This window comes from Doryrhamphus excisus, linkage group LG21 (genome assembly GCF_037039965.1).
Source record: "Doryrhamphus excisus strain RoL-2023G ecotype Guam linkage group LG21, RoL_Dexc_Guam_v1.1, whole genome shotgun sequence".
NCBI classification, from domain to species: Eukaryota; Metazoa; Chordata; class Actinopteri; order Syngnathiformes; family Syngnathidae; genus Doryrhamphus; species Doryrhamphus excisus.
Window position 1 is genome coordinate 8,288,900 of NC_136377.1, and position 27,198 is coordinate 8,316,097.

The 27,198-nt window shown below is 42.2% G+C and overlaps 3 protein-coding genes across 5 annotated transcripts in view; all 3 read left to right on the forward strand.

Annotated features, from left to right (window-relative positions):
* paxbp1 (PAX3 and PAX7 binding protein 1) lies at window positions 1-7,035 on the forward strand. The gene is made up of 18 exons (XM_058087400.2): window positions 1-399; window positions 853-966; window positions 1,037-1,249; window positions 1,656-1,877; window positions 1,955-2,055; window positions 2,124-2,347; window positions 2,582-2,771; window positions 3,519-3,642; window positions 4,141-4,243; window positions 4,335-4,450; window positions 4,533-4,732; window positions 4,817-4,964; window positions 5,293-5,414; window positions 5,504-5,580; window positions 5,661-5,727; window positions 5,798-5,944; window positions 6,015-6,169; window positions 6,509-7,035. Exons 1-18 carry the CDS (start codon window positions 33-35, stop codon window positions 6,627-6,629), a joined length of 2,811 nt encoding a protein of 936 aa, XP_057943383.2. The 5' UTR covers window positions 1-32; the 3' UTR covers window positions 6,630-7,035.
* Window positions 7,036-7,950: 915 nt separating this feature from the next.
* Window positions 7,951-24,848, forward strand: slc7a1a (solute carrier family 7 member 1a). 2 transcript variants are annotated; one of them, XM_058086762.2, is made up of 13 exons: window positions 7,951-8,109; window positions 15,524-15,755; window positions 15,838-16,020; window positions 16,756-16,914; window positions 17,000-17,177; window positions 17,435-17,568; window positions 19,181-19,403; window positions 20,553-20,689; window positions 21,203-21,305; window positions 21,703-21,896; window positions 21,976-22,127; window positions 22,212-22,320; window positions 23,368-24,848. In XM_058086762.2, exons 2-13 carry the CDS (start codon window positions 15,569-15,571, stop codon window positions 23,553-23,555), a joined length of 1,947 nt encoding a protein of 648 aa, XP_057942745.2. In that variant the 5' UTR covers window positions 7,951-8,109; window positions 15,524-15,568; the 3' UTR covers window positions 23,556-24,848. The 2 variants fall into 2 exon arrangements, with proteins under 2 accessions (XP_057942745.2, XP_057942746.2); XM_058086763.2 differs by lacking the exon at window positions 7,951-8,109 and adding an exon at window positions 13,635-13,885.
* Window positions 24,849-25,857: 1,009 nt separating this feature from the next.
* mtus2a (microtubule associated tumor suppressor candidate 2a) overlaps window positions 25,858-27,198 on the forward strand; it is a 30,341-nt gene continuing 29,000 nt past the window's right edge. For both annotated transcript variants that reach the window (XM_058086760.2, XM_058086761.2), the window contains exon 1: window positions 25,858-25,916. The gene's annotated coding sequence lies outside the window, so the exon portion shown is untranslated. The remainder of the gene's footprint in view (window positions 25,917-27,198) is intronic.

The window sequence follows — 27,198 nt, forward strand, 5'->3', positions numbered from 1 at the left end:
AGTACTCTGGTAGAAAATGGCTCTCCTGGAGAATGGGTGTCATCGCCCTTATCTTTGAGTGCAGTTTCTCGGCATGCTTGATCATTGCTAATAAAGAAATGTTTAAAAAGGCAAAAAGAGCAAACTTCCGACGAAGAAATGAGTCCGACGAGGACGAGCGGGAGGAGAATACGCAGCCGATGCTGGCGCCGACATTGTTCGGGCCTGTTTTGGAGGAAGTCCCGTTCCTGGAGACCTCCAACAACAACCATAACGTTAGCTTAGCCCCAAGCAGTAACGGCTTTGCGGGCAGTTTTAGCAGCGGTAGACCCTCCAAGAAGGACAAGAAGGTGAAAGAAAGCGGCGCCTTGGTGGTCGGACCCACGAAAGCTAGCTTGCTGAGTTTCGATGATGAAGAAGGTAAACCGACCGGCCCGGCGTCACTTAGGCTAGCTAAAGAAGCGTGCTGGTGCGCCATCTTTTACACGCAGTTAATGCTAATTTATCTTTATTTTGTCCTTTGATAGTCTCTAATTGCTGTTATATAACGCAGTCGTTTCTTCTACTGCATGCTGGGATGCGACCATTGACCACGTGACTGGATGCATGGCGCTTGAAATCTTCATGAGATCCACAAAAATAAAAGTTGCTCTTTTCCATTCAATAAATGAGGATAAAAAGAACATGCTGCGATAATTTTTTTGTCACGAATTGTATCTTGTACGCAAATTATCTGTCAATTGTATATTGTCAATTGTATCTTCATGATATTTTGTACTGTTTAGATGAGAGGACTAAAACACAATTTATTGTGTAAAGCAGTTCTACTTGTCTATTTCTTATCTCTGTCCTTCATTGTGTCATGGTCCCTAGAAGAGGGAGGCTCTGATGTCTTCAGAGTGAAGAAGTCCAATCACAGCAAGAAAATCGTCAAGCAGCTCAAAAAGGAATATAAGGAGGATTTGGAGAAGGGTGGCACTAAATCAGGTGGAAAACCTTTGCTAGCAGTTTGATCCCTTTTGGGGGAAATATATACTGACATTGTTTTGTTCCATAGATGCACCACCTGTACCCACTGTTACTGTCAAAGAGGAAGTCGCCACCAGCAATGTGGGCGGTGAACATGGTGAAGAAGAAATGGAGGTGGACAGTGCTGAGGAGCACGAAGAAGAAGCGAAAAGTCAAGGAACGAGTCAGGTGTCCAAGAGCAGCAACAGCAACACCGGAACCACATTCAACACTCTCTCCTCCCTCAGCACTCTCAGACCTGGTACCACATTGCTTCACATCATTTTGTTTCACCAAAAATCATCAGAAAGAAGAAAAAAAACAAGACTCATTGTGTTAATTTAAGGTCTAGAGATGTATACACACAAAACAACAGTAATGCGAGTCAGGACTGCAATCTCATTGTGCTCCACCACTTTGCCTTTCCTGTATTTCATTAACATTTAAATGCATGTCGCGATAGAGACTACCTTGCTTTCACTTTTAATTCGTACCGCGTGGGAACTTGTTTAGTTACGATGCATACCAAAACCATTCATGGCGGTGCAGATTTAATAGCAGGCTGCCACAAATACATGAATGAATGTATGGGGAAACACTGATGCTTTGTTTACACACTCTGTGGTGCTTATCAAAAGACTCACAGTGTAACCTTTGTGTCACTCCAGGGGAGATCCCTGACGCAGCCTTCATTCATGCTGCCAGAAAGAGGCGACAGCTGGCCAGAGAGCTGGGCGGTGATGCCCCCCTGGTAGAGACGGAAGTCCCAAAGAAACGCCTGGCGCAAGAAGACCAAGATGGTAGCGACGACGAAGACGAGGATGAGAAGAGGATCCGCTTCAGCGGTGTACGGAGCAAAACGCAGAGGCAGAAGATCGCAGAGGAGATAGGTACCACACCCTACGAGACTGTGTGTGCACTGTGTGTTGCCATCATGGTATGATGATCGTCTGTTGAACGTGGACAGGTATCGAGGGGAGTGACGACGAGGCGCTGGATGCTGGTGCTGATGAGGAAGTGAGCCGGTGGGAGCAGGAGCAGATTAGGAAAGGAATCAGCATACCACAGGTGAGAATTCAGCTTCCTCCTGAAAGTGAACACATATTTGTGATTGCTGATGATGTCATTTTTGACAGGTCCAAAGCAGTCAACCAGACGACAACACTGTCTACTATCAGAACAGCTATGATGCTCAGCCTTACGGAGCTTCCTACAGCATGCCTTTCACATACAGCACTGCGGCCTCTCATGCCGGCAAGATACCCGGCCTGGCAGACAACGGTTCCGTTCACTTCGGCGTCTCTGTTAGTGACTTAGCCCCAGTGTCCATTGATCTGGTAAAGAAACGCCTGCAGGATAGGTAGGTGAAGTAGAACGGCCACCCTGTCATGTCGGCTGCTGTGTGCTGTGGTCGTGGAGACCTCGTAAAGCTACATACAGAGCTAACCACATGGGGGTGGGATGGATTCGATCTTATTATACGCCTTAAAACCACACTGTTGTATACTAATACCCTGTAAAGCAATTATCCACTTTCTTCATTTAACCTCCTTCTTGTTTTTTCCTTTCCTTCCTTCACGCCATGTTTCTGCAGGCTCGGCCACATGCATGCAGGCCACAACGCCAACATCGAGCGCTACAGACAGATCCAAGAAGAGCTAACTGCCTCAGAGAACACCATTCAGCAGCTGGACGGCTCGTCCAATGACCATGCAGATCAATATAAATTCTTGCAAGAGATGCGAGGGTATGTTGGAGACTTGCTTGAGTGTTTCAATGAAAAGGTAAGGGAGAATGTACCTGCTCTTTAATTAGCTGTTGTTTTGTGTACACATTGAGTAATGTCAACTATACACTGATTTGATACAGTTGTATATTTGATGCATGTCTAATGAATGCCAGCAAAGATGAGTCCAATATGGTTGCTACGTAACACTTCGATACACATTGTACATACTAGTATTTGCATGTGTTAAAACACAAGACATAAACCTTTGCAATTGTGGTCTGCCCATCAACACAAAAGCATCTAGCGCATTAAAAATGGTGGCATTCACATTGTTATATGTATGAAAGTTCTGTTTACATGTGTCATAAACACATCTTATTGGATGTGTATATAGATATTGGCTATGTTGTAGAGTAGGTGTTGTGTTTCAAGGAAATTAGTATTGTAGTAAAAAAACAATACCTCCAGCTTTTGCTTTTCATGCTTGATAAAGGTAATAATGATTTTGGTTCCACAGCAGCAACTATATGAGGCACGCTGCATCTCCCTGCCACTTGTTTCATTAAATGATGAATTTGAATGAGTCCCTCAAAATTACGGCCGGTGCTGAATATTGTTTGTGTTGGGTAAAAAAGAAATTACAATGCTTTGAACATCGAAAGGTTATGTTTTTACCCCACACTGGTAATATTCCAGTGCCATTTCATAATCCTCCTCTTTCGCAGCAGCAAGGCACTTCCTGTGACTCGGGAACCCTGCTTTTGTTTGGGTCAGAGGTCACAGAAGGCGTCATATTTTTCAGGTGCCTGCTGTCCTGGAGCTGGAGGCTGCCATGCACCAGTTACTAAGGCAACGGGCCTTGCGACTCGTCCAGAGAAGACAGGATGATATTAAAGATGAATCGGCGGAGTTTGCAAGCCTTTCAAGTCAGTCCATCTTGAAGGTTTTTATGATTCATTCGAACGGCCTCGTTAGTTACGTGCGTGCGTGTGTGCGTGGTTGGGATTGAGTGACATTTGAATGTTTGTGTGTGTGTGTGTCAGTGTGAGTGAACATGTATACATCAGGAAACGTCATCTAGTTTTGTACGGCTGAATCTCACATTCAATGGAAAGTCAAAGTCACTTACAAGGTGACAGTTGTCTCTGTGTAAGAAGTTTCATGTTGCAGGCGGTAAGTGAATAGGAATCAAGTCATTTGATACGAACAGTACTTGGACCTAACTAGTCAATTAATGAAGAATTCTGTTGATTATGTGGAGTTAATTGAATCATTAAGGGGGGTGGTCAAATGCGGGAACACAAAGAGTTGGATTAGTACCTGTTATGGACATACTATAAGAAATGGTAGCTTTTAGTCATGTTCGTGTGAGGGTGATCTTCAAATAACACTACTTGCCCTCACGCCGCTCCTGTCTCTTGTAGATAAGGCCGTCATGGCTCCCAACCTGGACTTGTTTGGTCGCGACCGTGCATTGTACCAAGAGAGCAGTCGCCAAAGGCGGATAGCAGAAAGAGAGGCGCGACGGTATGCTGAGGGAAAAAAAAAAAATTAGCCTGAACATGCCTTCTCTTTGCCACTAAATTCTCAACCATGTTGTTAATCTTTCGCCTCACAGAGCTCGTCGGCGTCAAGCTCGAGAGCAGAATGGAAAGTGGGCTGAGCACAAGGAAGGCTTGTCGTCTGACGATGAGGAGACATCTACGGACATCACCAGCTTCGACATGGAGCATGGTATTAGGAGATCAATTAGGAGATTTACAAGCAGTGATCAAATGCCAACTGACACAGATATACACAACACCCTCCCTTCCAGATCGTATCGCAAGAGAATGTAAGAAAGTGTTTGAGGATGTGGTGGAAGACTTCCATTCTTTGGATTACATCAAATCCCAGTTTGAAGTTTGGAGGAGGAACTACACCGACTGCTACAAAGATGCTTACATAGCCCTCTGCCTGCCCAAACTCTTTAGCCCTTTAGTTCGACTGCAGCTCATCACATGGAACCCTCTTGAGGTAAAGTCAGCTCTGGTGATGCTTCGTTTTTAAACATACAATTGGCTAAATCTGAAATGACATTTTCTTTATACTCCTCTGCAGGCGCAGTGTGCAAACTTTGAGTACATGCTCTGGTTTGAGTCACTATTGTTTTACGGCTTTGAGGAGAATAGCACATTGCAGAAAGGTGACAGCGACATCGGCCTGCTGCCTGCTATTGTGGAGAAGGTTGTGCTCTCCAAACTGACAGGTAAGAAAACATCTACACCTAAGAAGTACAGTGAAACCTTGAGATTTGTCCCTAAAAGATGGTACACTTGGAGAGGAGTGTGCCAGATTTAATCTCCAGATGGCATTAACTTCAAGTGTTTTGGTGTGATAATGACGAGAGAACTGAAACATTTCTGTCCTGGTTGCTCAGTACAATATGGCTAAACCAATGATAAGTCACCAAAACTGTACCCTAGATGGGTAAAGAAGTAAATGGGTCAGGTGTTCTCATACCTGCTGTTGCTGACTATTGTTCTGTTTGAGTAATGTCACCTGTTTGAACCTTTTACATGTGTACATGCCAACAGTGGTGTCAGAACAAGTGTGGGACCCGCTGTCAAACAGTCAGAGCGTCAGACTGGTGGCCTTCATTCGCAGACTGATGAAAAGTTACCCAACTGTGCTGCATGGGGACAACCAATACACACGGGTACCGTATCGTCTCCTCTCTCATCACCTCCATGTGGATAATGTTCTGATATCGTTGTAATGGTCTGTTCTTATTTCTTTGCCCATTAGGAGCTGCTGAAAACCGTCGTCCTGCGGGTGCGGCGAACACTGGATGAAGATGTTTTCCAACCTCTCTACCCGAAAAAGTACTGCAGTCATGCTAACATTGAACATAATCATTTGATCTACGGTGTTGTCTGACAGACTACGCTTTGCTTTTGTTTAGTTTGCTGGAAAACAAGAACGGTGGCCCTTACTTATTCTACCAGAGGCAATTCTGGACTTGTGTGAAGGTTTGTAGATTGCCTTGGAATGTGCTATGGATGCTGTGTGAGTCTAACTCTGGCTTCTTTCTGTGTGTAGCTATTGGGGAACATCCTGCAATGGGAGGGGATTCTCTCCCCTTCCTGTCTGAAGGACCTGGCTTTAGACAGCACTCTGAATAGGTACATCCTCTCTGCATTGCAGACGACTGACATCAGCGAGGACAATGTTTATAAGTCCCAGAGGGTAAGTCTTTATTAAACAAAGGAGCTGTGTTCATTCGTATGTGTTTTACTCTCTCATGCCCCTTTTTCAGGTGGTCGAATGCTTGCCGGCGCATTGGTTCTCTGGGCTAAAGGACCAGCAAACGTTGCCTCAGCTTGAGCCTCTTTGTCGATACCTTGTGCATTTGGCCAACTCTTTGTACCGCAGCAGCTTGGCGGCATCTGATACCGACCGGCGGGCAACAAGGTAAGACATTAAGATCCAATCTGTTTTTTAGGGTGTATTTCGGTCAGTATGCATTTATTTGCCTATTGCCGTTGTGTGTGATTTGATTTGCTTATTGGTTACCGTATTGACCAGAATATAAGACAACCCGATTTCATCAAGCACCTCATAGATTGCTAGTCTAAATCTCTAAACCCTGGTGGACAGCAATCACTCTCCTGCCTTCACATCCTATAGTGAAAAAACATGAGAATGAGGGTTCACCGCTCCAACTGTGCCACAGATTTAGCAGCTACAATAATTAACTGGTATTGTCATGCCATTAGGCTGACTTTTAAACATACTAACTTGTGCCAACAGGGAGCAAGTGAAAGAGATCGTAAAGATGCTGGCACACATGAAAGCAGTGGATCACATAATTGCTGTGGCGGCAGAGCAAGGTATCAAGGACATCAAGCCTCTTTTGGAAGCCAAGTCATAGACCACAAACATTTGTAGTCATGTTCAACCTCTCACGAATGGACTCTACAATCTCTGCAGTCAGTTTTCCCCACAGAAGTGAAGTGTAAATACTGTGAATAATGTATAGAAGTGTTCCATACCTCCTCCGTGCACTTGTTTAACACTCTTCTTGTCAAGTCCACTTGCCTTCTTAATGCATTTGGACTTTTATTGACATTTTTCAAAATACAGTACCAAAACAGAGTTCAACACACTGCTAATTGTTAAAACTGCCCATCTGTCTTTGCTTCTACTCCTCTCACATACACTCCTTGATTTTCTTTCCATTCTGACTTGACGCTGACCGGTAGTTAGAAATAGCAGGGCCATGTTTCATGTTTTATCATTTCTTGTTTGCTTGTGAATAAAATATACAGTTGAAAGTGTTTGTGCCTTTTGAAACAAGTTTATTGGTTCTTATGTATTGTGCTGTACTGTATTTAAGATCTAAACTGACTTCACAAACACAACAATGCTCAGTTTTGATTGACACCGACTTCTATTTTGAAGAACATACTATCCAAAAGACGCAAGGTAAAGATCATCTGTGGCAGGAGCAGTCCGCTGTTTTTACGGACCTTCTGAGAGAATTGACAGGAACGCTGCCGTTAGGGACCTACTGGAACAATAGTCAAAGATCATCTGTAGGACAGAAGTGCACTTCTTTTTTTTTTAGGATCATCTGCAAAAATTATACTCCGAGATCCTTCATGATGACAATGCTGCTGTTTTTAAGGACATTCTCACCTTACGTTTATTCTAGAAGGATACTCTTTATGGTGCCACCAACATTTAAGGTAGGTGTCTATCTGCAGAACTAAACCCACACTTACAATCTGCAGAGCATGCTGGGTAACCTCAAATTTGAGTTGAAAAAGGACATGGTGATGGTGGCTCCCACGGACAAACCAGTTCAGAACCACTTCGCTAAATGACAGGAACATCATTGTTTTTAAGGACTCACTGCAAAAAAATGGTCGGAGATCGTCTATATTTAGGACTCAAAAAGTTAAGTTTGAACTGAATTGAACCTGTAGATGGGTCAGATATCATTGGCATGTCCCTGTATAAGTACAGTAACATGATGTGTTACTGTATATGTATGTGTATATACCACAATATAATTCAATGAATCAAGACTGAACACTTTGCCTTTGTAAAGACTTTGAACAAAGTCAAGTGGATACTCTATAGTGACTTGTTACCAGCGCGAGTTCCCCTTAATGGTTATTACGCAACTGCAAGAGTGAGCGGCAGGCGTGGCTTCTTAAGTATAAATACTTGTGACTGTATGTGTGACCACGTTTAAACCAAGTCACGCTAAAACTTTCAATCACTTCTTTCTTACAAACAAACAAACGCAATTTGGACTTTTTTTCCCTCCCATCCGTCGCTGGTGAGTTTTGAGGGCAAGCTAGCTTGAATTAGCCGCTGATGCTCCTGGTGCTGCTTTGTACAAGGTAAGCTACGTGGTGCTTCACTAGTAGTAACCATGTGCACGCCGACTACTCTATACTGTACACACCAGCGCCGTGACGCTACTTAATACATCCAAGTTTTGCTTTTTTTGCATTATAGCAGTCAATTATCTACCAAGATAAATAACGCTAGAGGTTAATTACTTTAAAGTGCACTAATAAGTGCTTCTTGTGGGCTCCACAATGCGGACGCCCATGCAAGCATGGAGCTGAACAACCACGACAATGTTCCTACTTGCACACAAGGCTTCTGTTTGTTCTTTAACGTTATTTACTAGTCAGCTCTTTGGGTATACTTTTCATAAACTTTATGGAGTTTACATCGTTTCAATTTGTTTGCACACTTTAGATGTGCCTGCAATGTATTGTGCTGCACTTAATACACAAGTAGAATGCAAAGAAATGCAAAGAAAATTAGTACAGCAAATTAATGTACATAATGATTTTCATGTTTTTCAGTGGGGGGGTTTGATATTATAATATAATTTTCAATTTTGATTTAAGATAACACAAAGACAATGCTTTGTGTTTTTTCTCTTGACATTGTGCCTTTTTGCTCATTTTATAAGTGAATAATAAGTGAATTAATCCGTTACAGGGTCAAACTGTCATCATAAAACCCTTTATTAAACTATATATGCAATTTTAACCAGTTAAACAAGGGTAAACAAGGGTAAAGGTAAGATAACCATGCTATAGTAAACCAAAATGATTATTAATCCCTATTAAATATATAATAATCCCTTTCATAATCCCTTTCATTTTTCAGCAACCCTCGGTGGAAAAATTTTGGACACCCCTGCAATAAGTCCTTGACTGTTGATCTGTCACTGCTGTCTGAATGGATGCTTAGTATGAAGGGTATATTAAAAATATGAAGGATATAAAGATAAAATGATGAGGAAAAAGTCCTAACATTATGGATGTAACTGTACATGATTCCGAAGGGGTGTGTCTTGAGTGAAAGCAACAAGTGGTTGCGCAGCCGACATGCTATAAACAACAAATCAAAAGTAATTAACGTAAACATCACCTGACTAAGAATTAACGTATCCCTGTGCACCACATGAAAATTACAGCTCAATTTAGGTCAGAGCTCCTACACTAACTTTTGTTTTAAGTTGGGATTCTGGTATATGTTTATAAGCGTTGCAAATCATATCTCAATTGTATCCAGGGAGTCTAACTTTAGCTGCTGTGAAAGTGGGTCACCAATGGTCTGGCTGCAGGAATAGGAGGTATCCTGGATGTACAGCTGTGCATATCTTATGCAAGCTCGTGTGTAATGGTAAACGGTCTTTCACTGGTGTAGCGCTTTAACACTGTTAGCACATAACATGACACTAATAACTGTAGTGCAAATCTTGGTTTCAGTATATAGACTTACTATTTAGATCATTTTCTGCAGGAAAAATGTAGTCAAAATCCAAACAAGTTAGAGTTTAACCAGGATCTTGAAACACATTACGTCATGGCGACTATTATAGTGATGAGAAGGGCAGTGAGCCCGGCTTCAGTACATCTATTTTAAGCAGGTGATAACCGAGGCGCAACTTATTCTCAATTGTCCCTCTCATCTGGTTTATGAGGAGTTTGACCTCTTTCCATCTGCATGCTCCTTTAGATGCCAAAACAAGGACATAGCCAGCACGTGGCCGCTATAGCCCTGTTGTTATTATTGACAGACAGGAGAAGCCTGGTCTTGCTCAACCACATACCAGCACTCTGAGTTCTATTCATTCATTTTCTATACCGCTTTTCTTCACGAGGGTCGCGGGCATGCTGGTGCTTATCCCAGCTGTCCTTGGGCGAGAGGCGAGGTACACCCTGGACTGGTCGCCAATCACAGAGCACATATAGACAAACAACCATTCACACTCACATTCATACCTATGGACAATTTGGAGTCGCCAATTAACCTAGCATGTTTTTGGAAAGTGAAAACCCACACACGAGAACATGCAAACTTCAGACAGAGATGCCCGGACGGCGAATCGAACCTTGTGTGGCCTGCATGTTAACCACTTGCAACGTGCAGCCTCTTTTAGTTCTAATGTTAGTAAAATACTGTACTTAGCAAACCAACATAAGTACAAAATGAACAGTTAATAGAAAATACTAACAGAAAATACTACACTAAAGGACACACGCGGAAATCCCTTTTTGTTGTGTTTAAGTTTATATGGCACATTTTGGCATTCACTCATTATATTACCACTAAGGATGTCCGATATTGGCTTTTTTGCTGAAAACCGAAATGCTGATATTGCTCAACTCTCAATTTTCGATACTGATATCTGCCTATCCAGATATTCATTCATTCATTTTCTACCGCTTTTTCCTCACGAGGGTCGCGGGGGGTGCTGGAGCCTATCCCAGCTGTCTTCGGGCGAGAGGCGGGGTACACCCTAGACTGGTCGCCAGCCAATCACAGGGCACATACAGTGAAGAAAATAAGTATTTGAACACCCTGCTATTTTGCTATTTCTCCCACTTAGAAATCATGGAGGGGTCTGAAATTTTCATCGTAGGTGCATGTCCACTGTGAGAGAGATAAACTAAAAAGAAAAATCCAGAAATCACAATGCATGATTTTTTTAACAATTTATTTGTGTGATACAGCTGCAAATAAGTATTTGAACACCTGAGAAAATGAATGTTAATATTTGGTACAGTAGCCTTTGTTTGCTATTACAGAGGTCAAACGTTTCCTGTAGTTTTTCACCAGGTTTGCACACACTGCAGGAGGGATCTTGGCCCACTCCTCCACACAGATCTTCTCTAGATCAGTCAGGTTTCTGGGCTGTCGCTGAGAAACACGGAGTTTGAGCTCCCTCCAAAGATTTTCGATTGGGTTCAGGTCTGGAGACTGGCTGGGCCATGCTAGAACCTTGATATGCTTCTTACGGAGCCACTCCTTGGTTTTCCTGGCTGTGTGCTTCGGGTCGTTGTCGTGTTGGAAGACCCAGCCACGACCCATCTTCAATGCTCTGACAGAGGGAAGGAGGTTGTTCCCCAAAATCTCACAATACACGGCCCCAGTCATCCTCTCTTTAATGCAGTGCACTCGTCCTGTCCCATGTGCAGAAAAACACCCCCAAAGCATGATGCTACCACCCCCATGCTTCACAGTAGGGATGGTGTTCTTCGGATTGTACTCTTCATTCTTCTTCCTCCAAACACGCTTATTGGAATTATGACCAAAAAGTTCTATTTTGGTCTCATCTGACCATAAAACTTTCTCCCATGACTCCTCTGTATCATCCAAATGGTCATATGCAAACTTAAGACGGGCCTTGACATGTGCTGGTTTAAGCAGGGGAACCTTTCGTGCCATGCATGATTTCACATCATGACGTCTTAGTGTATTACCTACAGTAACCTTGGAAACGGTGGTCCCAGCTCTTTTCAGGTCATTGACCAAGTCCTGTCGTGTAGTTCTGGGCTGATTCCTCACCTTTCTTAGAATCATTGAGACCCCACGAGGTGATATCTTGCATGGGGCTCCACTCCGATTGAGATTGACCGTCATGTTTAGCTTCTTCCATTTTCTAATGATAGCTCCAACAGTGGACCTTTTTTCACCAAGCTGCTTGGTAATTGCTCCGTAGCCCTTTCCAGCCTTGTGGAGGTGTACAATTTTGTCTCTGGTGTCTTTGGACAGCTCTTTGGTCTTCGCCATGTTACAAGTTAAAGTCTTACTGATTGTATGGGGTGGACAGGTGTCCTTATGCAGCTAACGACCTCAAACAGGTGCATCTGATTCAGGATGATACATGGAGTGCAGGTGGACTTCTAATGGGCAGACTAACAGGTCTTTCAGGGTCAGAATTCTAGATGATACACAGGTGTTCAAATACTTATTTGCAGCTGTATCACACAAATAAATTGTTAAAAAATCATGCATTGTGATTTCTGGATTTTTCTTTTTAGTTTATCTCTCTCACAGTGGACATGCACCTACGATGAAAATTTCAGACCCCTCCATGATTTCTAAGTGGGAGAAATAGCAAAATAGCAGGGTGTTCAAATACTTATTTTCTTCACTGTATAGACAAACAACCATTCACACTCACATTCATACCTATGGACAATTTGGAGTGGCCAATTAACCTAGCATGTTTTTGGAATGTGGGAGGAAACCGGAGTACCCGGAGAAAACCCACGCATGCACGGGGAGAACATGCAAACTCCACACAGAGATGGCCGAGGGTGGGAATTGAACCCTGGTCTCCTAGCTGTGAGGTCTGTGCGCTAACCACTAGACCGCCGTGCCGCCCCCTATCCAGATATGTGTAGCATTTTTGGGGGGGGGGTTAGCCTCCATATGAAACTTTTCTACCATTTTTTACCATTATCATACTGTTGCATTTCATGAAAAACTACCTTCCAAGTCCAACTCAACACCTTTTCCACACATACAGTTCATACCGCATCGTCATATTTACAACTTGGTGTTAAATTAGCTCATTCACTATAAATCACATAGTTGATACAAAGGTTCAGCAAAGAGTGATAGGTCTTCTGACAGCGGCACACGATTGTTGGACAAAATGACTTTGCATGAAGAGTCAGTTTGAAGAGATTTGCCTGCCATTCAAATAAACCGGAGGCAGTTGCGAGAGAGAGACAAAAACGGCAGCAACAACAATTGTGACAAACAGGACTGCATCAGTTAAATGTCAATGATGGCTAAGGGTCACAATGGAGATGAAATCACTGAAATGAAACAGTTAAACTTACCAGTAGCAATAGTAACAATGACATGAACCGTGATAGTAAACAAAATTACAGCCATACAGTTGCAGTAATTAAAATCTCACTGCTTGACATCATTATTACTGTAATAATAGCATACCAATAGCATAAAGACATCGGGGATAAGATGGTAGATTGTGTAGAGAAGCACCCATGTGCTGTGAGTGTCCATATGGAGGTGTGTACTTCTGTGTGCATATTCATATATGTGTGCGTAAGTGTGCTCGTATGCGTGAATGCGTATGTGTGAATGTGTGAAGCATTTTTTTTTTTAAATATCGGGTTTTTCATGATCGGGAAGAAGTCTGATCCAGATATTGCATTTTTCTCATTATAATCGGTACCGATAATTATGACCCTTCATGTCAAAAAGTGACTTCACAACATTACAACTTTAATTCTGCAGTTTTACGCAATATTTATATGTACTGTAATTATAGTATTATGCTACACAACATTTGTGAATTGCTATAGTTGTATATTCATATTTATTTAACGTAACTGTCCCGGCTGACCTTCCTACTCATTGTCCTCTCCTTGGCATCATCAATCCAGTTATTTGGTCACAGGGCTGAAAAAAGTACCCAAGTCAATGCCAAGTTGTGTCTTCTCATTGCTTAAGTTTCATTGGCTCTCTAAGAACACACCCTTGTTTCTCACCCAACACCCCCCCCCCCACTGAAGGGCACCACAACTTACCTCAATGACAAAACAAACATATTTGACAGCATTAACTAGTTCGACCTTCCAAGGTAAGCAAGCTGTTCCATTCCTCGGTTTTCACTTCTGCATGACGCGACCATGCTGCAGGATGTATATTGAGTGCGCCAAGTCGCTGGCTGCTTGGAATAGCTGAGCCATGTGATTCCTGCGGATCCTATTTTGGAGCCTGTTAAGTCTATGCACGCTCCTCGCATCGGCTGGAAGAATAGCAAACAAACGCAGTGTTTAATCCTATTGTATGTCCTACACTATCTAGAAACAGATAAGGCGCTTTCAAGTAAGTTACCGCTCAATGCAACAAGATGTTATTTCCAAATGTTGACGTTGATTTTGCATACAACGGTGTTGGCTGTTCGTTTTTTTTTTCTCTCTTCCATTAAAGTGCCATCATTCGTGCTACCTACTGTAATGATACTAACAGGCCGCTTTTGACTCTGCACTTGGAACTTAAAACTCAGTGACTGAGGGGGTCATGCAGTTCATTACAGCAGCTTTGATTTACTGTCTGTGTGAGCGTGTCTCGGTGTATGCATCCGCAAGTACTGTACCAGTCATACTATTTTTACTATGTCTTTTTTTTTTTTAAATGAACTTATCTCTTCACTAGTCAGGGGCTATGATTTAATTTTTATGTTGCGAAAAGCAGCAATTTGCTGAGGGTATGCATTAGATGCCATGCAGTATCTTACATTCATTTACCAGATGATATGATTCAGGGTTGATGCCATCCACCCGCATCTACTTGCAGTCATTCGGCTACTGGTACTGTTTATGATACTTCGACCTACTGTAATTCTCTCTTAGTGTTCGGAATGCTAAATAGCAATTTCCAAGTCTGAGGCTCTTTGAAGTCCGTGCATAATTTATTACCTGGAACATTTGTCAGTCTTTCTCTGGAAGGTGGGTGGGTGGGGGTGGGGTATAACCTTAAGTTACCCTCCGTAGGAACTTTCCATGTGGTGTGACATGACCGTATCACTGTCTGCATGACCTTTCAGACTTCATGTCCCCATGTCAGTAGGTCCTGGAAAGGCACCATTATCTGTATGGATTTCTGCCCAGTCACTCCAGAATCACTGTTTATTTCCCTGTCCCATCTCTAGTCCTGAATGTGCTCCCATTATGTGAGTTCAGCACTAAGGAATGTGGATGTTGGACCACTTCTTATCGTCCGGAGAATATTCTCCAACAGCTGTGGTACTTTGGGAATTGAAGGGCCATCTGTTGTGCTTTGTCTTGAGGTGTAAGACTTTTGACGCTACATAAGTAATCAGGGCCAATTGATGATGTGTATATCAGCTGACCTGTCATTTAATGGCATGGTATGATATGTTTTACATGTAAACTATTGTAGCACGTCTTCATCAAACAATCATGCATTTCTAGTTTTCCCTGAAATGGTATGGCCCCACTATATAAACAGTGTTATATTCCCCCCCCCCCCCCCCCCAAAGCACAGGGTGTCCTTATTAACACTTAAAGATCCGCTGTGAGTTTTGATTGTCTTTGTGTTAAAGCCCCAGTTCACGGGGCTTTGCTTCCACTCCTTTTGAGTTGTTACATAACATAGTCTATGTCAGCAACACATTCAACAATATGATGGATTATCCCTATAGTCCCCCCCGACTTTTTTTCTTCTTTTTGGCCACTCCAATGTGGATTTGGTCTGTATTATGCAACACTCCAGGAAACTGTGTTCTAGTTAAAATAAGTTTGTCAAGTGCTAAATCTGTTGCACCATACTGTAGATCTGATTGCAAGCTTGGCCGCTAGAAGCGTTCACCCAACAATGTTCCTCTCTGCCATTGGTTCAAGCTTCTGCGGCTAACTTCTGTATATAACTGTATGCTTCAAACTCGCGCCCATTACTCTGTCATTGTCTTTGATTTATAATCCTTCTTGACGTCCTCCAAAGGTGTGTGCTGCCTCTCCCCTGTGAGCCTACCCTGCAGTCCGACCAATGGGGCTGGAAAAGCTTCTGAGTTTCGGGAAGCGGTTGCTGAGGGTCAAAGTGGTGGACTGTAACACGGAGGATTCTCATCTGTCGCGATGTCTGAACACTTTAGACCTGGTGGCCCTGGGAGTCGGGAGCACGTTGGGGGCCGGCGTCTATGTGCTAGCCGGTGCTGTTGCACGGGAGGATTCAGGTAATCGCTATCCATGATTTATGCCTTATGTCCAATGCTGTTTAAAGCCTCTTAATTCCAAGACTTTGTGCTGTCCTTCTAGGTCCTGCCATTGTGCTGTCTTTCCTGATAGCCGCTTTAGCGTCAGTGTTAGCTGGCTTGTGCTATGCTGAATTCGGAGCTCGTGTTCCCAAGACAGGCTCAGCTTATCTGTACTCTTATGTGACTGTTGGAGAGCTCTGGGCCTTCATCACCGGATGGAACCTCATCCTCGCTTATATCATCGGTGAGTCTACATGTCCCGCGGTAATAAATACCAACAAGAGCACTCATGTAGAGTGGGCAGATATTCAGGTTCTGTTTTAATTGCATCCCCCACATTGCCAATAAAAACCTGCACAACACAATACTTTAAATGTTATGTAATTAAATGTAATTAAATAAAATGTAATTAAATAAAATGTAATTATAGCGGGAGCGTTTGTGTACCCAAACAACAAAGGGGATATTAATTGGAAGAAGGCAATAATTGGATACATTGTTTTTTAAATGTCAAAACTCATTCTCATAACTTAAATTCTTCAATAATGATTTGGGGTGCACGAGCTAGCATGATGTAATAGTGGTTAGGAGAATTAAAACCACAGATAAACGGTAAACAATACGGCATGGGTAACAGCTGCACACTAGCAGTAACAGAGGTAGGATGTTGGATGCTGATCACTCACACACTCAAATTCAGCTACTGCTATCATGTGCAGGAGGTTGCCTACAGCCACAATTAATTAGAGCTAAACATGGGCGAGTTACCAGTTTCATACGCATACTACAGTATGAAAAAGTCACAGTTTCTCTGAGAGAAAAGGGAGGTCCAAGCCCTCATAGTTTATCATAACTATCATTGAGGTTATCATATTTATGTATAAATAAATATAGGCATTAACTGGAGCATTTACGGTATATAACCTGATTTGAAGAGATTGATGTGTCTGAAGCCTCAACTAATCTTCCTGCAATTTAGGTACCTCCAGTGTGGCTCGAGCGTGGAGCGCCACCTTCGATGAGTTGATAGGGAAGCGAATAGAGCACTTCTGCCGAGACTACATGTCCATGAACGCACCAGGAATACTGGCAGAATACCCGGATATGTTTGCTGTTGTCATTATCATCATCCTCACAGGTAATTTCACATGCATCTCCTGAGAGATTTGCATTTTATCATCTGGCCTCCTCATATTTTCTACCATGTTTTATCCGTGTCAAAGGTCTGCTGGCATTTGGGGTGAAAGAGTCAGCGATGGTCAACAAAGTTTTTACAGGCATCAATATCCTTGTCTTATTGTTCATGGTGATCTCTGGCTTGGTCAGGGGTTCTTTGAAGAACTGGTACTTGGATCCTGATGAAATCCTACATGTCAGCAATAGCAGCAACTCCAGCCTCAAGTAAGTTGTACTGTATGCTACTCGCACAACTCGAAAGCTACTCCCAAAAACCATGTCGGGGTGTGATAGCAGCTGATTCCATTTTATGCAGATCTATATGGCAATAATTGTGAAATTATTGATTGTTATGCCTGTTCATAAACTGAATGGCTGTGGTTGTTTGATAACCAACAACCTTCCAAAAAAAGCAAAATAGTGCAGTACAAAATTACAAAATAAAAAGGTTGTTTTCATGCTTCTTCTTCCCTTGTGTCTAGCCTGACAGACATCCTACCAACCAGAGAGGAGTTAGGTGTTGGTGGCTTCATGCCATTTGGTTTTGCCGGCGTTCTGTCTGGAGCCGCTACCTGTTTCTATGCCTTTGTGGGATTCGACTGCATAGCAACCACAGGTCAGTGCTACTTCATCTGGCCCGAGTCTAGTCTTACTGTAATTTCCACATCCTTAATATCACCCCATGGACATACTTTTTGTGGGAGTGTAACTGGATATGGAGCAGAGATCATCTATCCAAAGCTTGTCCAAACATTTGGTGCTCTTACATAAGCAGTGGCAGAGCAAAAAGAAAAGATCAAGTTTTAGAGTGCTTGGCCCACTTGGAAGTATGACGCAGGTTCAGGCGAACATCGTTTTATGAACTGTAGCTTCTAATCTGTACACTCTGTAGAAAGCTTGTAAAAGTGTCCTGCCACTTGGCTGCACTCTCCCCTCTCCTTGAATTCTAATTGGCTCGCGTAATCGAAAGCAATTATTTGAGTTTGAGCCCAGACAGACTTTAGTGTTTATCTAGGTCATTCAGTGGCTTTGACCTGTCAAAAACAGCCAAATGATCCAGACTTATACACACTACATCGTTGCAATGTCTTCTTAACTGCACAAGTCCTGAGTGTATCCAGTGCGCTGTTGCATAATGGCCTGCAGTTAAAGAGTTGGGTGTTTGAGTCTAACGGATGCAAAATAAACTCCTTGTTCAATTCTGTTACAAAATGCAGCGGAAAAAATTACTATATCAATCACTTAGCCCCCCCACCCCCATCACTTTTACTGGTTTCTGTCAACACACCCATACAGGATGTCCTGTACGAAATATTCTGCTAAGGTTGATGCATTGCAAAGTGCTACTAACAAATTGAAGTGAATTACCAGTTAAGATGGGCAACTGGCATTTTTGAGTAAATATTTTTGCTCTAATAAGTACTGGTAACCCTTCTGGACAGGTTAGATTAACCATTTAAAGGGTGTTTAAACTTTTTACACCAAGGGACACATATACTGAAAAATGAAAGTATACAATGGCTTTTTTTTTCCCAAAAAATACGTTCCTCTTGAATAACTTTCATAATTTTGCTTCTCATAATATTACGCCTTTATCCCTATAATATCGTAACTTTTTTGCAACGTCTTTATTTTGTTTTGTTTCTCTATATTAGTAAGCATGTAAAAAGAATTAATGTATTCTTGAAAAGATGTTTCTCTTTTATTAACAGCTTTTAAAAATTATATTTTGACAGTATTCCTGTAACATTATATCTGTTATTTTTTTCAATTTTTTAAATTTATTTTTTAACTATTTCAACATTCTTCTTGTGACTTTTCTTCTTGTAATTACGACTTTATTCCCATAATGTGGACTCCCATAGAGCAGCTCCACACGATAACACTGCACAGAAAGCTTTCTAGATCTTTCAGAACCTGCACCTATTCCAGCTGTTTTTCCTTGGAACAATCTATTTGAATTTTATCCACCCACGGCCCACCTCCGGGCACATCCACTCCGCTGTGATTGGGCCCACTCAGCTTGTACAGGAACAGCTCATACCTGGGCACGCCCATATAAGGAAGTCAGACTCACTGTGATGTCAGAGTGGTGCACAAACCTCATTATCCGAAACTATGGTATCATTTAACGGAGAATATAGTACTCTAACAACGTATCGGTCAGAAAAGTGTGGAACAGTTGAACCTAATGTTGTGCTAAACATGATAATTTGTGCTCTCCTCAGGTGAAGAGGTGAAAAACCCCCAGAGAGCCATACCTATCGGCATCGTGTCCTCGCTGCTCATCTGTTTTGTAGCCTACTTCTGCGTGTCCGCAGCCCTCACCCTCATGATGCCATACTACCTGCTGGACAGCAAAAGCCCCCTTCCCGTTGCCTTTAAGTACGTGGGATGGGAAGGTGCCAAATATGCTGTGGCTGTCGGCTCCCTTTGTGCACTGTCCACAAGGTAGGTTGATACTCATACACTTTCTTTCTGAAACATGTATAGGTCTATTTCTGTACTTGTGTAAAGACTTACAAAGAAGATTTCAGCGCCATTAGTCTGCACGGGTGGTTGTATGGCAGCCGCTTGGAACATGTTCCTGCACGGAGCATGTTAGATAATTGCAGTGGACTCACTAGTGGACACATGGGAATTAATCGAGGTGTTAACTGAAGCATTTACAGTATGCTTTTATCATAAACAACTGGAGAATATGCCTGGTTGGGACATTTTGTGGTCATCTGCAACCATGCATTTCTAGCTAATTCTTTTTTATAGGGAAATGTATTCAAAACCAAGCAAATTGAAGGTTGTTATGCAACTTCTGTGGGTTCATTGTGATATCTTACTGATTGTGCTGTGGCTGTATATAGCCAATACAGGCCATTACAAGCACTTCAATGTGTGAAGAGGGTTTGAAATTGCATGCCACTGTGTCATTCTCACCCCATGCATACGCATTACGCTGTGTAAAATAAATGCTATGTCATATTCCTCTCGTCTATGCACTGCCTTCTCACCGGGTGTGTGGATACTATATTTCCTGGTGTCTTCGTTCCTCCTGTGGCATTATGTTTCCTATGCCCCGTGTCATCTGGGCTATCGCTGCCGACTGGTTGCTTTTCAAGGTCTTGGCCACGATCAGCCCGCGCACCAAAACCCTGCTAACTGCAACCCTCACCTGTGGCGTAGGGGCAGGTGAGACACTAACACGCATGTTTTTTGTTTGTTTTTTTATGTTTTTTCATGCCCTGATGGGAATCAGTACCAAAGCATGAAAAGGCAGTTACTAATCCTCTCTTTACGTCATGTGAACGGTGGTATTACTTTCTATTGCTAAGATAACTAAATTCAAGGTGCCAGTATTGTACATATTTTTGTTACAATCTTCATGTGGAATGAGTTGTTATTGTAGCAAAGTCCACCATCATGTCCACCCTGCTGCTCGAGTGCAGTCCTGTATCCTACTTCTTCTTTCCCGCGCGGCCAAACTCTTAACTGACCAATTGTGTTTGTTTCAACAAATTCTTTCTTGACCTCTACTGACGTCTCTGTTCTGATGCCTGTCACCCCTCCCCAATTTGTTGTTTACCTCCACCCACGCCTACCCAGTCTGTTGGGTTCCATGTTCCCCCTGCCTCGCATCATCTTTGCCATGGCTCGTGATGGCCTGCTCTTCTCCTTCCTGGCCCGCGTCAGTGAGAGGAAAGCTCCCATAACATCCACAATGACTGCCGGGGTCCTATCTGGTAAGATGAATTGGGGACACGTGTTGTTTTGGAGATAGATGAATGATTACTTCCATCTATAAGTATGTAGAAATAGTTTTTGGCCCTGAGAAGCTTTGCAGAAAAGGTTTTTTGTCTAAATGCCAAAAATGTCTGTGACCTTTGTGAGTTAAGAGGGAGGCTTATCAGCCTTCAGGAAAGACGTGAATTACCACAGTTTATCTCATAGGCATGGATTTTGTAAGTGTAAAAATGTTAATTCTAATGTTAAATTATTCTATCTCATGGTTGAATACAGCCTATTTAATGTATTTCTTTTGCCTAAATCAATCATTTTCAACCTTAAAAATTGCATAATGAACTAAAATACAAATAAGGCATTCAAAGATGCTGTGAATGGTTTGGTGATGCAACACAGATGCACCATACAGTCAATGCAAATCAAAACCTGCCATACTATTTTCTGCCTTAGTCTGGACCAGAGCCGCAATCATGTTTCTAACAATTATTGTTCTTCCTGTTCTCCCCTTCAAGCTATCATGGCATTTCTGTTTGACCTGAAGGACCTGGTGGACTTGATGTCCATAGGGACGCTGCTGGCTTATACATTAGTGGCTGCCTGTGTCCTAGTTCTAAGGTCAGTGCAAGAATTCTCATGCAACAGTCAGCTGTGTGTCAGTATATTCAGCTACAATTGTCATATGAGCTGGACAGTTTTACTTGAAGTCAGTCTTCCGTATTTTTTTCCCTGAGTAATGGGTAAAAATAACATCGACATGACATCAGTTAGCATCCACGCACTGCGATCTTGCCTCTCAGGCAACCATTGAAATGCAGCCCTGCTTCCATATTGAATGTAATTTCACACCTCATCATCTTTTATCCCGCAGCACAGATTATGACTGACTTGAAGTGCTGTTGGAGACATTGTGATTGACAATACTCATAAGCATGCTGATGTTGCAATGTACTACAAACCTGAGGTCTTGCAGCAATTATTTTAGGTCTGCTTCGTGTGCATGTTTGATTGTCAGGTATCAGCCCGAGCAGCCCAGTGCAGTGTATCAGATGGCCAATACCCAGGAGGAGGTGGAGCTAAATGATGGCAGTATGGGCATCCTACCTGGTGTGGAGGAGAGGTTCAGCTTGAAGACGCTGCTCTTCCCAGACAGCCTTGAGCCCACCTCCCTTTCAGGCTTCACTGTCAATATATGTGCCTCTATTATGGGTATGTGAACACACCTGAGCTACTATCATGCAAACTTTTTTCATGCAAAATTTATAACAGTTCTTTCAAATACATGCAGGCCTTCTGATATTGGTGTTCAGTGCACTGGCAGTCCAGGGAGGCTCCGCTCTGTGGAACATTGCAGTACTCTGTGTCATCTTTATCATGTGCCTCCTCCTCCTATTTATTATCTGGAGACAGCCAGAGAGCAAAACAAAGCTCTCCTTTAAGGTTTGAATCCTCGCCTGGCCTGGTTACACAAACCCACTGAAATAAACCTCCACTTCATTTCTACGTATTCTTGTACTTTTGCAGGTTCCACTGCTGCCCTTCATTCCAGTGATCAGCATGTTTATCAACGTTTACCTGATGATGCAGTTGGACCGAGGCACTTGGATACGGTTTGCCATCTGGATGGCTTTAGGTAAAGAGCAGGCTTGTAGAGTCAAACGTTGGTGTTGGGATGGGAATTTTAAATAAATTTTATTATAGTAGGCTGGTGCTTGAACAGGCTGTGGTGGACACAACAAATAATGAGACAATGAATGGAGTTGGGTTCCCCGGACTGTTGTCATCTGTTTGACAGACTACATTGCTTTTACATGTTGACATGCTCATATTTCTTAACAGCACTCAGACAGTTGGAGTTTGCTATATTTGAATGTGAAGACAGTTAGCTCTGAGCCTCAGGCTGAGGTCTTTTCCTTGTATGCATTCTGTCTAAACTATGAAAATTATTGCATAACACATTTTCTTCAACTAAAGGCTCTGATGTTGACTGTAAATAGTTAAAATGGTTGAACATCAAAGCTGCTTGCAAATATTGCAACAAATACGTACAATACAGCTAGAAAGCAAATTGAGTGAGGTTCCCTAGGCTGGCAAAGTTAGCATTGCTTGTTTGTTTTTTTTCCTCTCTACTAGACCAATATTAGAGTAAATCCTGCTGGAGTTCAATAGTTGACTATGAAGACTTTAGCTTGGAGCCTTGGGCCTTTTCCTTTTATGCATTCTGTCTAAACTATAAATTCAATGGTTGAACATCAAAATTGCTTGTAAATATTGCAACAAATACATACAATATAGCTAGTAAGTGAATAGAGTGGGGTTCCCAAAGCTGGCAAAGTTAGCATTGTTTTTTTTTTCTCTCTGCAAGACCAATGTTAGATCGTATTGTTGGATGTTAGATTTGTATTATGATTGAATATGAAGAGTTTAGCTTTGAGCCTCAGGCTGAGGTGCCTGGCTGTTCTGAATTCTTTCTTTCTAAATTATGAGGTTTTATTATTTTTTTCTTATTGTGGAAAACACAATCAACGCAACAGTGTAAAAATATTTGTTGGAATACATTTTTGCCACTTTATTAAGGATTTCATCATGCAAAAAAACAATGTTTTTATTAATGCAATTCAGATTGAGTATAGAAAATGTGCATTGTTGATAATGCCAATCTGTCACTTCTTTTCTTCAGGTTTTGCAATCTACTTCTGCTACGGCATCCATCACAGTGCCGAGGCGACAACAGCCCGCTCGACTCCTGACATGGAGATGGACAGCTTCAAGCGCACCCACAGCTCCGAGTCCATGACACCGGAAAAGGAGGCCTTCCTTCACAATGGCATAGAGGTCAGGGACGAAGACGATGACAGAGACTTGTAGGGAAGGGACAACCTTCCCTCGCGTTCGTCGGTCTGTGCCATTTGGACTGTGTATCCCCCTAACAAGTAACAGTTAACGGGACGTTGAGTGATCAGACTCCAACACAGGACTTTTGAAGCTACGCACAGCTGTGTTGAGTGAGTTGCATGAGGGTTCAGCTGTGTTTCTCACCGCTGACAGGAAACTGGCTGAGCATATTTGCGTCAACATCCGATGATGTCTTTTTTTAAACCTTTCCATCAACTTTGTATTGACATATTTCGAAACATGCAGTAACTCACCCAGCCACTGATGAAAATAGCGGCCACAGCATTGCATTCTCTAATTGCCAGCTCTTATGTAAGTGATGTTGAAATGTGCTGACTTCTGGCAGGACACTCCCAACACAAATACCTCATCTAGTATGATGTTATTACCGTCCTTCTCTTGGCAGAACAAATGGGGTCAAATGGCTGCACCTGTTGTGACTATAGACCCCTTTAATTTTTCCACCTTCGTGCAGTGTCTGTTCTGTGTGAACTGCATGCAATGGGGGTATAAAGTCTGCAAATATACCAAATTATTTGAATACGGGATGTTACTGTGTGGAAGTGCACAGTATCCCCCTTTGTTGGGTTCTATAAGTGGAATGAACAGTATGAAAAATGCCAGCTCTACTGTTTCAATTTTGCAGGATCTATGTGTAAAAGAGGAATATCGTGTAACCATGACGATTTTTGGGATATTATTAGCAAATATATGACGAGTGTTGAGCATTGCGTGAACATTCTCACAGTGCTGGCTGCTGTGTCTTTTCGCATCTGTGGCTTATAAAAAAATAATTACGTTTTGTTTTTCTCACCCACTTTATATACATCCTCAGATTTTAAGGGAATTTGATACAAATTTAATATGGCCACCTATAATGTTTGTATGCGTCCAAGTGCCTTCTATATTGACATTAGCCAGAACTATTTATGAGTTCTTGTCTTATTTTTAAGACTAGGTATTTACTGTGTGGGATTTATGGGCAGTCACAGTACAAAAGTCATGTGACCATATATAGAATCCATTAAAATATGTACATAAAATTTTGTTTATATTCCGTTAAGTAAATTATTTGTAAATGTGGGGAAAGGTGTGTTATTTGGAATGTTTTGTGAATAATTTGTCTATGGGTGATTTGTTTACAGTACAGTCGTCCCCTTGCAATATTGCGGGTTGATTATTGCTCCTTCTGTGTATACAGTAGCATTCAGATATGTTTGCTATTTCGCAGTAGACTATGGTCTATTTTTAGCCAAAGCATATTGACATACAAGTGATATGTAGTATTCTGGTCACTAGGCGGCAGTGGCGGAGCTAGAAATGTTTTGTTGGGTTCACTGGGGTGGGTAAGGTTAGCCCATTACTCACATACGGGTGGCAATGAGTCGATAGCTGAGTTGTCTCGCATTTGATGGCCGGTGGAGTCACCCCTAGCTCCGCCACTGCGAGGCGGCAGCAATGACACCAAACATGGAGAAGTTACATTACAGTATATTACCTTAGCATTGTATGAAGCTAGCATGTCCGATATGATAGCGAGGGGTGAAAAAGACCTCCTCTCGTCGAAGCTTAGAGTTTTTGGACGTTTTAGAAGAAATAAATTCGAGGCTAACTGGTTAGCTTGCTAGCTAGCGTTCGTCAAACTAAGAGTTACAATGTAGTGTAAATGTGTCTGTGGGTGTTATTTCATGTCTACATGATATCTATAATGTTAAAAGTCATAAACAGCAATTATTTGTCCTAAGTACGAAAATATAAATTTTATTAACATTGAAGCCTAAATTGCGGACAATTTAAAGCGGCGCGCGTGGAACAAGTTAACCGCAATAAACGACGGACGACTGTATTGTGTTGCACAGTTATGCCTGTGTTTAATATACAGTATATACTTTATGTGTGTATATATACAGGATTGTTCAACTTCACTTATATATATACTCACTATGAATGGTGGCAGTTGTGTGACTGGGTCATAAAATAAACATGTAACATTGTACAGTAATAAATTCCATGAACTGTGCATGTATTTTCTTACTGGTTTGATTCTTCCAGTTCTCCGTTGGGAAAATTTAATTAATTAAATTGTCAGTAGTCACAGTAACGGAGTGCAGTAACGTACAAGAAACCAGAAGATCCAGCAGGGTGCACTGTTGTGTTTATAGAGAAAATCCTCGAGTCTGATACATTGCCAGGAGTCGGCTGCAGCATCAGCACCAGCAGCTCCTCCTCCCCTTCTGTCCGCAGCATCCCTCTCTCTATTTTCACAGCATTTCCTCCAGAAAGAGGAGTGGAAGGCACACGCGTGTTTCATGGTGGCGATTCATGCATTTGACGGTAAGCCAGTGTATATGTTTGCTATGCTACCACTATAGGATTTTCATGTATTAATATTTTATTCTTGTAGCTACCTGTTCTGCGTTTATTTCTTATACAATGTTATATGTGCTTTTAAAAGTGGGGGCGGGGTGTTTATTTGTGTTGATACCAGCAAATGAGCCGCAGACCGGACTGTAAAGCGGGAGCAATGTTGAGGTCAGACTGCCACCGTGATGGATGCAGCGGGTCAAGTCTCTGCGGTGTCGCTAATGATCACGCGTAGATTATCAGAGCTTTAGGGCCAACTCCTGTGATGATCCACTGCGCTCAGAGGGATCACACACCGAAGGGGTTATGTTTAACTCTGGCATCATTGTCGACATACAAACAAATCTTTTAAAATGTTACTGTGTTTTTAAAGTAGAATGCATCAGGCATAAATAATTTAGCTCCCGTTTGGGAACGTCTTTCTATTTTGAGCTGCAGCCATTATTGGTCAAAAGCATGAAGCATCACTGCTCTTGCAAGATAAAAAGCTTGCCAGTGCAACTTCTTTAAGTCATTTGCATTTGTTACGCTACAATACTGGTCCGTGAAGAGAGAGAGGGAAGCGATTGGGTCAACTTTAGGTGAGCATAGAGGACACGCCAGCTGTCTCCTATATGTTGATTGAGTGCTGTCTGATCGTCAGCTTGTCCTTGAGCTGCACTCATGCACACACAAATGAAAATATTCACACTTTTATTTCGGTATATTCTCATACAAAGTTAGTCTATTATATAGTGTGTCTTCACAATGAACTTTACAGTAATATGTAGCTCCTAAAGTGTGTTTTTTGTGTGTTGTTGGAACTCTGTGCTATGATACTCTATCTCAGAGACGTTTACATGTATCTCTCAGTCCTCCATAGGACGTTGATGTGTGATTTGACACGCCATCAAAGCATGGTCGCCTGTGGCCTTGGTGTGTGTGCTGCTAGGGTGCTGATGCATGCGTGATTGATTCATTACATCTGACCTCTGCAATGTCTGAACAGCGATCAATTCAGCAGATCTCTGCCAGTAAAATCACCCCCAGGGCTAGGGAATGTGTTTCAATGCTGTATAGCTGAGACTGTCTTACAGTGTACACCGTGTGTGTGTGTGTGCAGGTAGGACATGTCAGGTGGTGAGACCTTCAAGGTCAATTTATAGGACAAGAAGAGGGGAGGAGGAGATGGGTATAGAACAAAAACTAGAGGCTTTCCACTTAGTGAAGGGCAGAGAGTATTAGCGATTCATAGGGGAAAATAATTCTTTTT

Coding starts and splice junctions, on each gene's coding strand:
- slc7a1a (XM_058086762.2), top strand. CDS start 15,569: ATGGGGCTGGAAAAGCTTCTGAGTTTCGGGAAGCGGTTGCTGAGGGTC. Junction 21,897..21,975: donor TATATGTGCCTCTATTATGG/GTATGTGAACAC, acceptor AAATACATGCAG/GCCTTCTGATATTGGTGTTC. Junction 22,128..22,211: donor AAACAAAGCTCTCCTTTAAG/GTTTGAATCCTC, acceptor GTACTTTTGCAG/GTTCCACTGCTGCCCTTCAT.
- paxbp1 (XM_058087400.2), top strand. CDS start 33: ATGGGTGTCATCGCCCTTATCTTTGAGTGCAGTTTCTCGGCATGCTTG. Junction 400..852: donor GAGTTTCGATGATGAAGAAG/GTAAACCGACCG, acceptor CATGGTCCCTAG/AAGAGGGAGGCTCTGATGTC. Junction 5,415..5,503: donor GGGACAACCAATACACACGG/GTACCGTATCGT, acceptor TTTGCCCATTAG/GAGCTGCTGAAAACCGTCGT.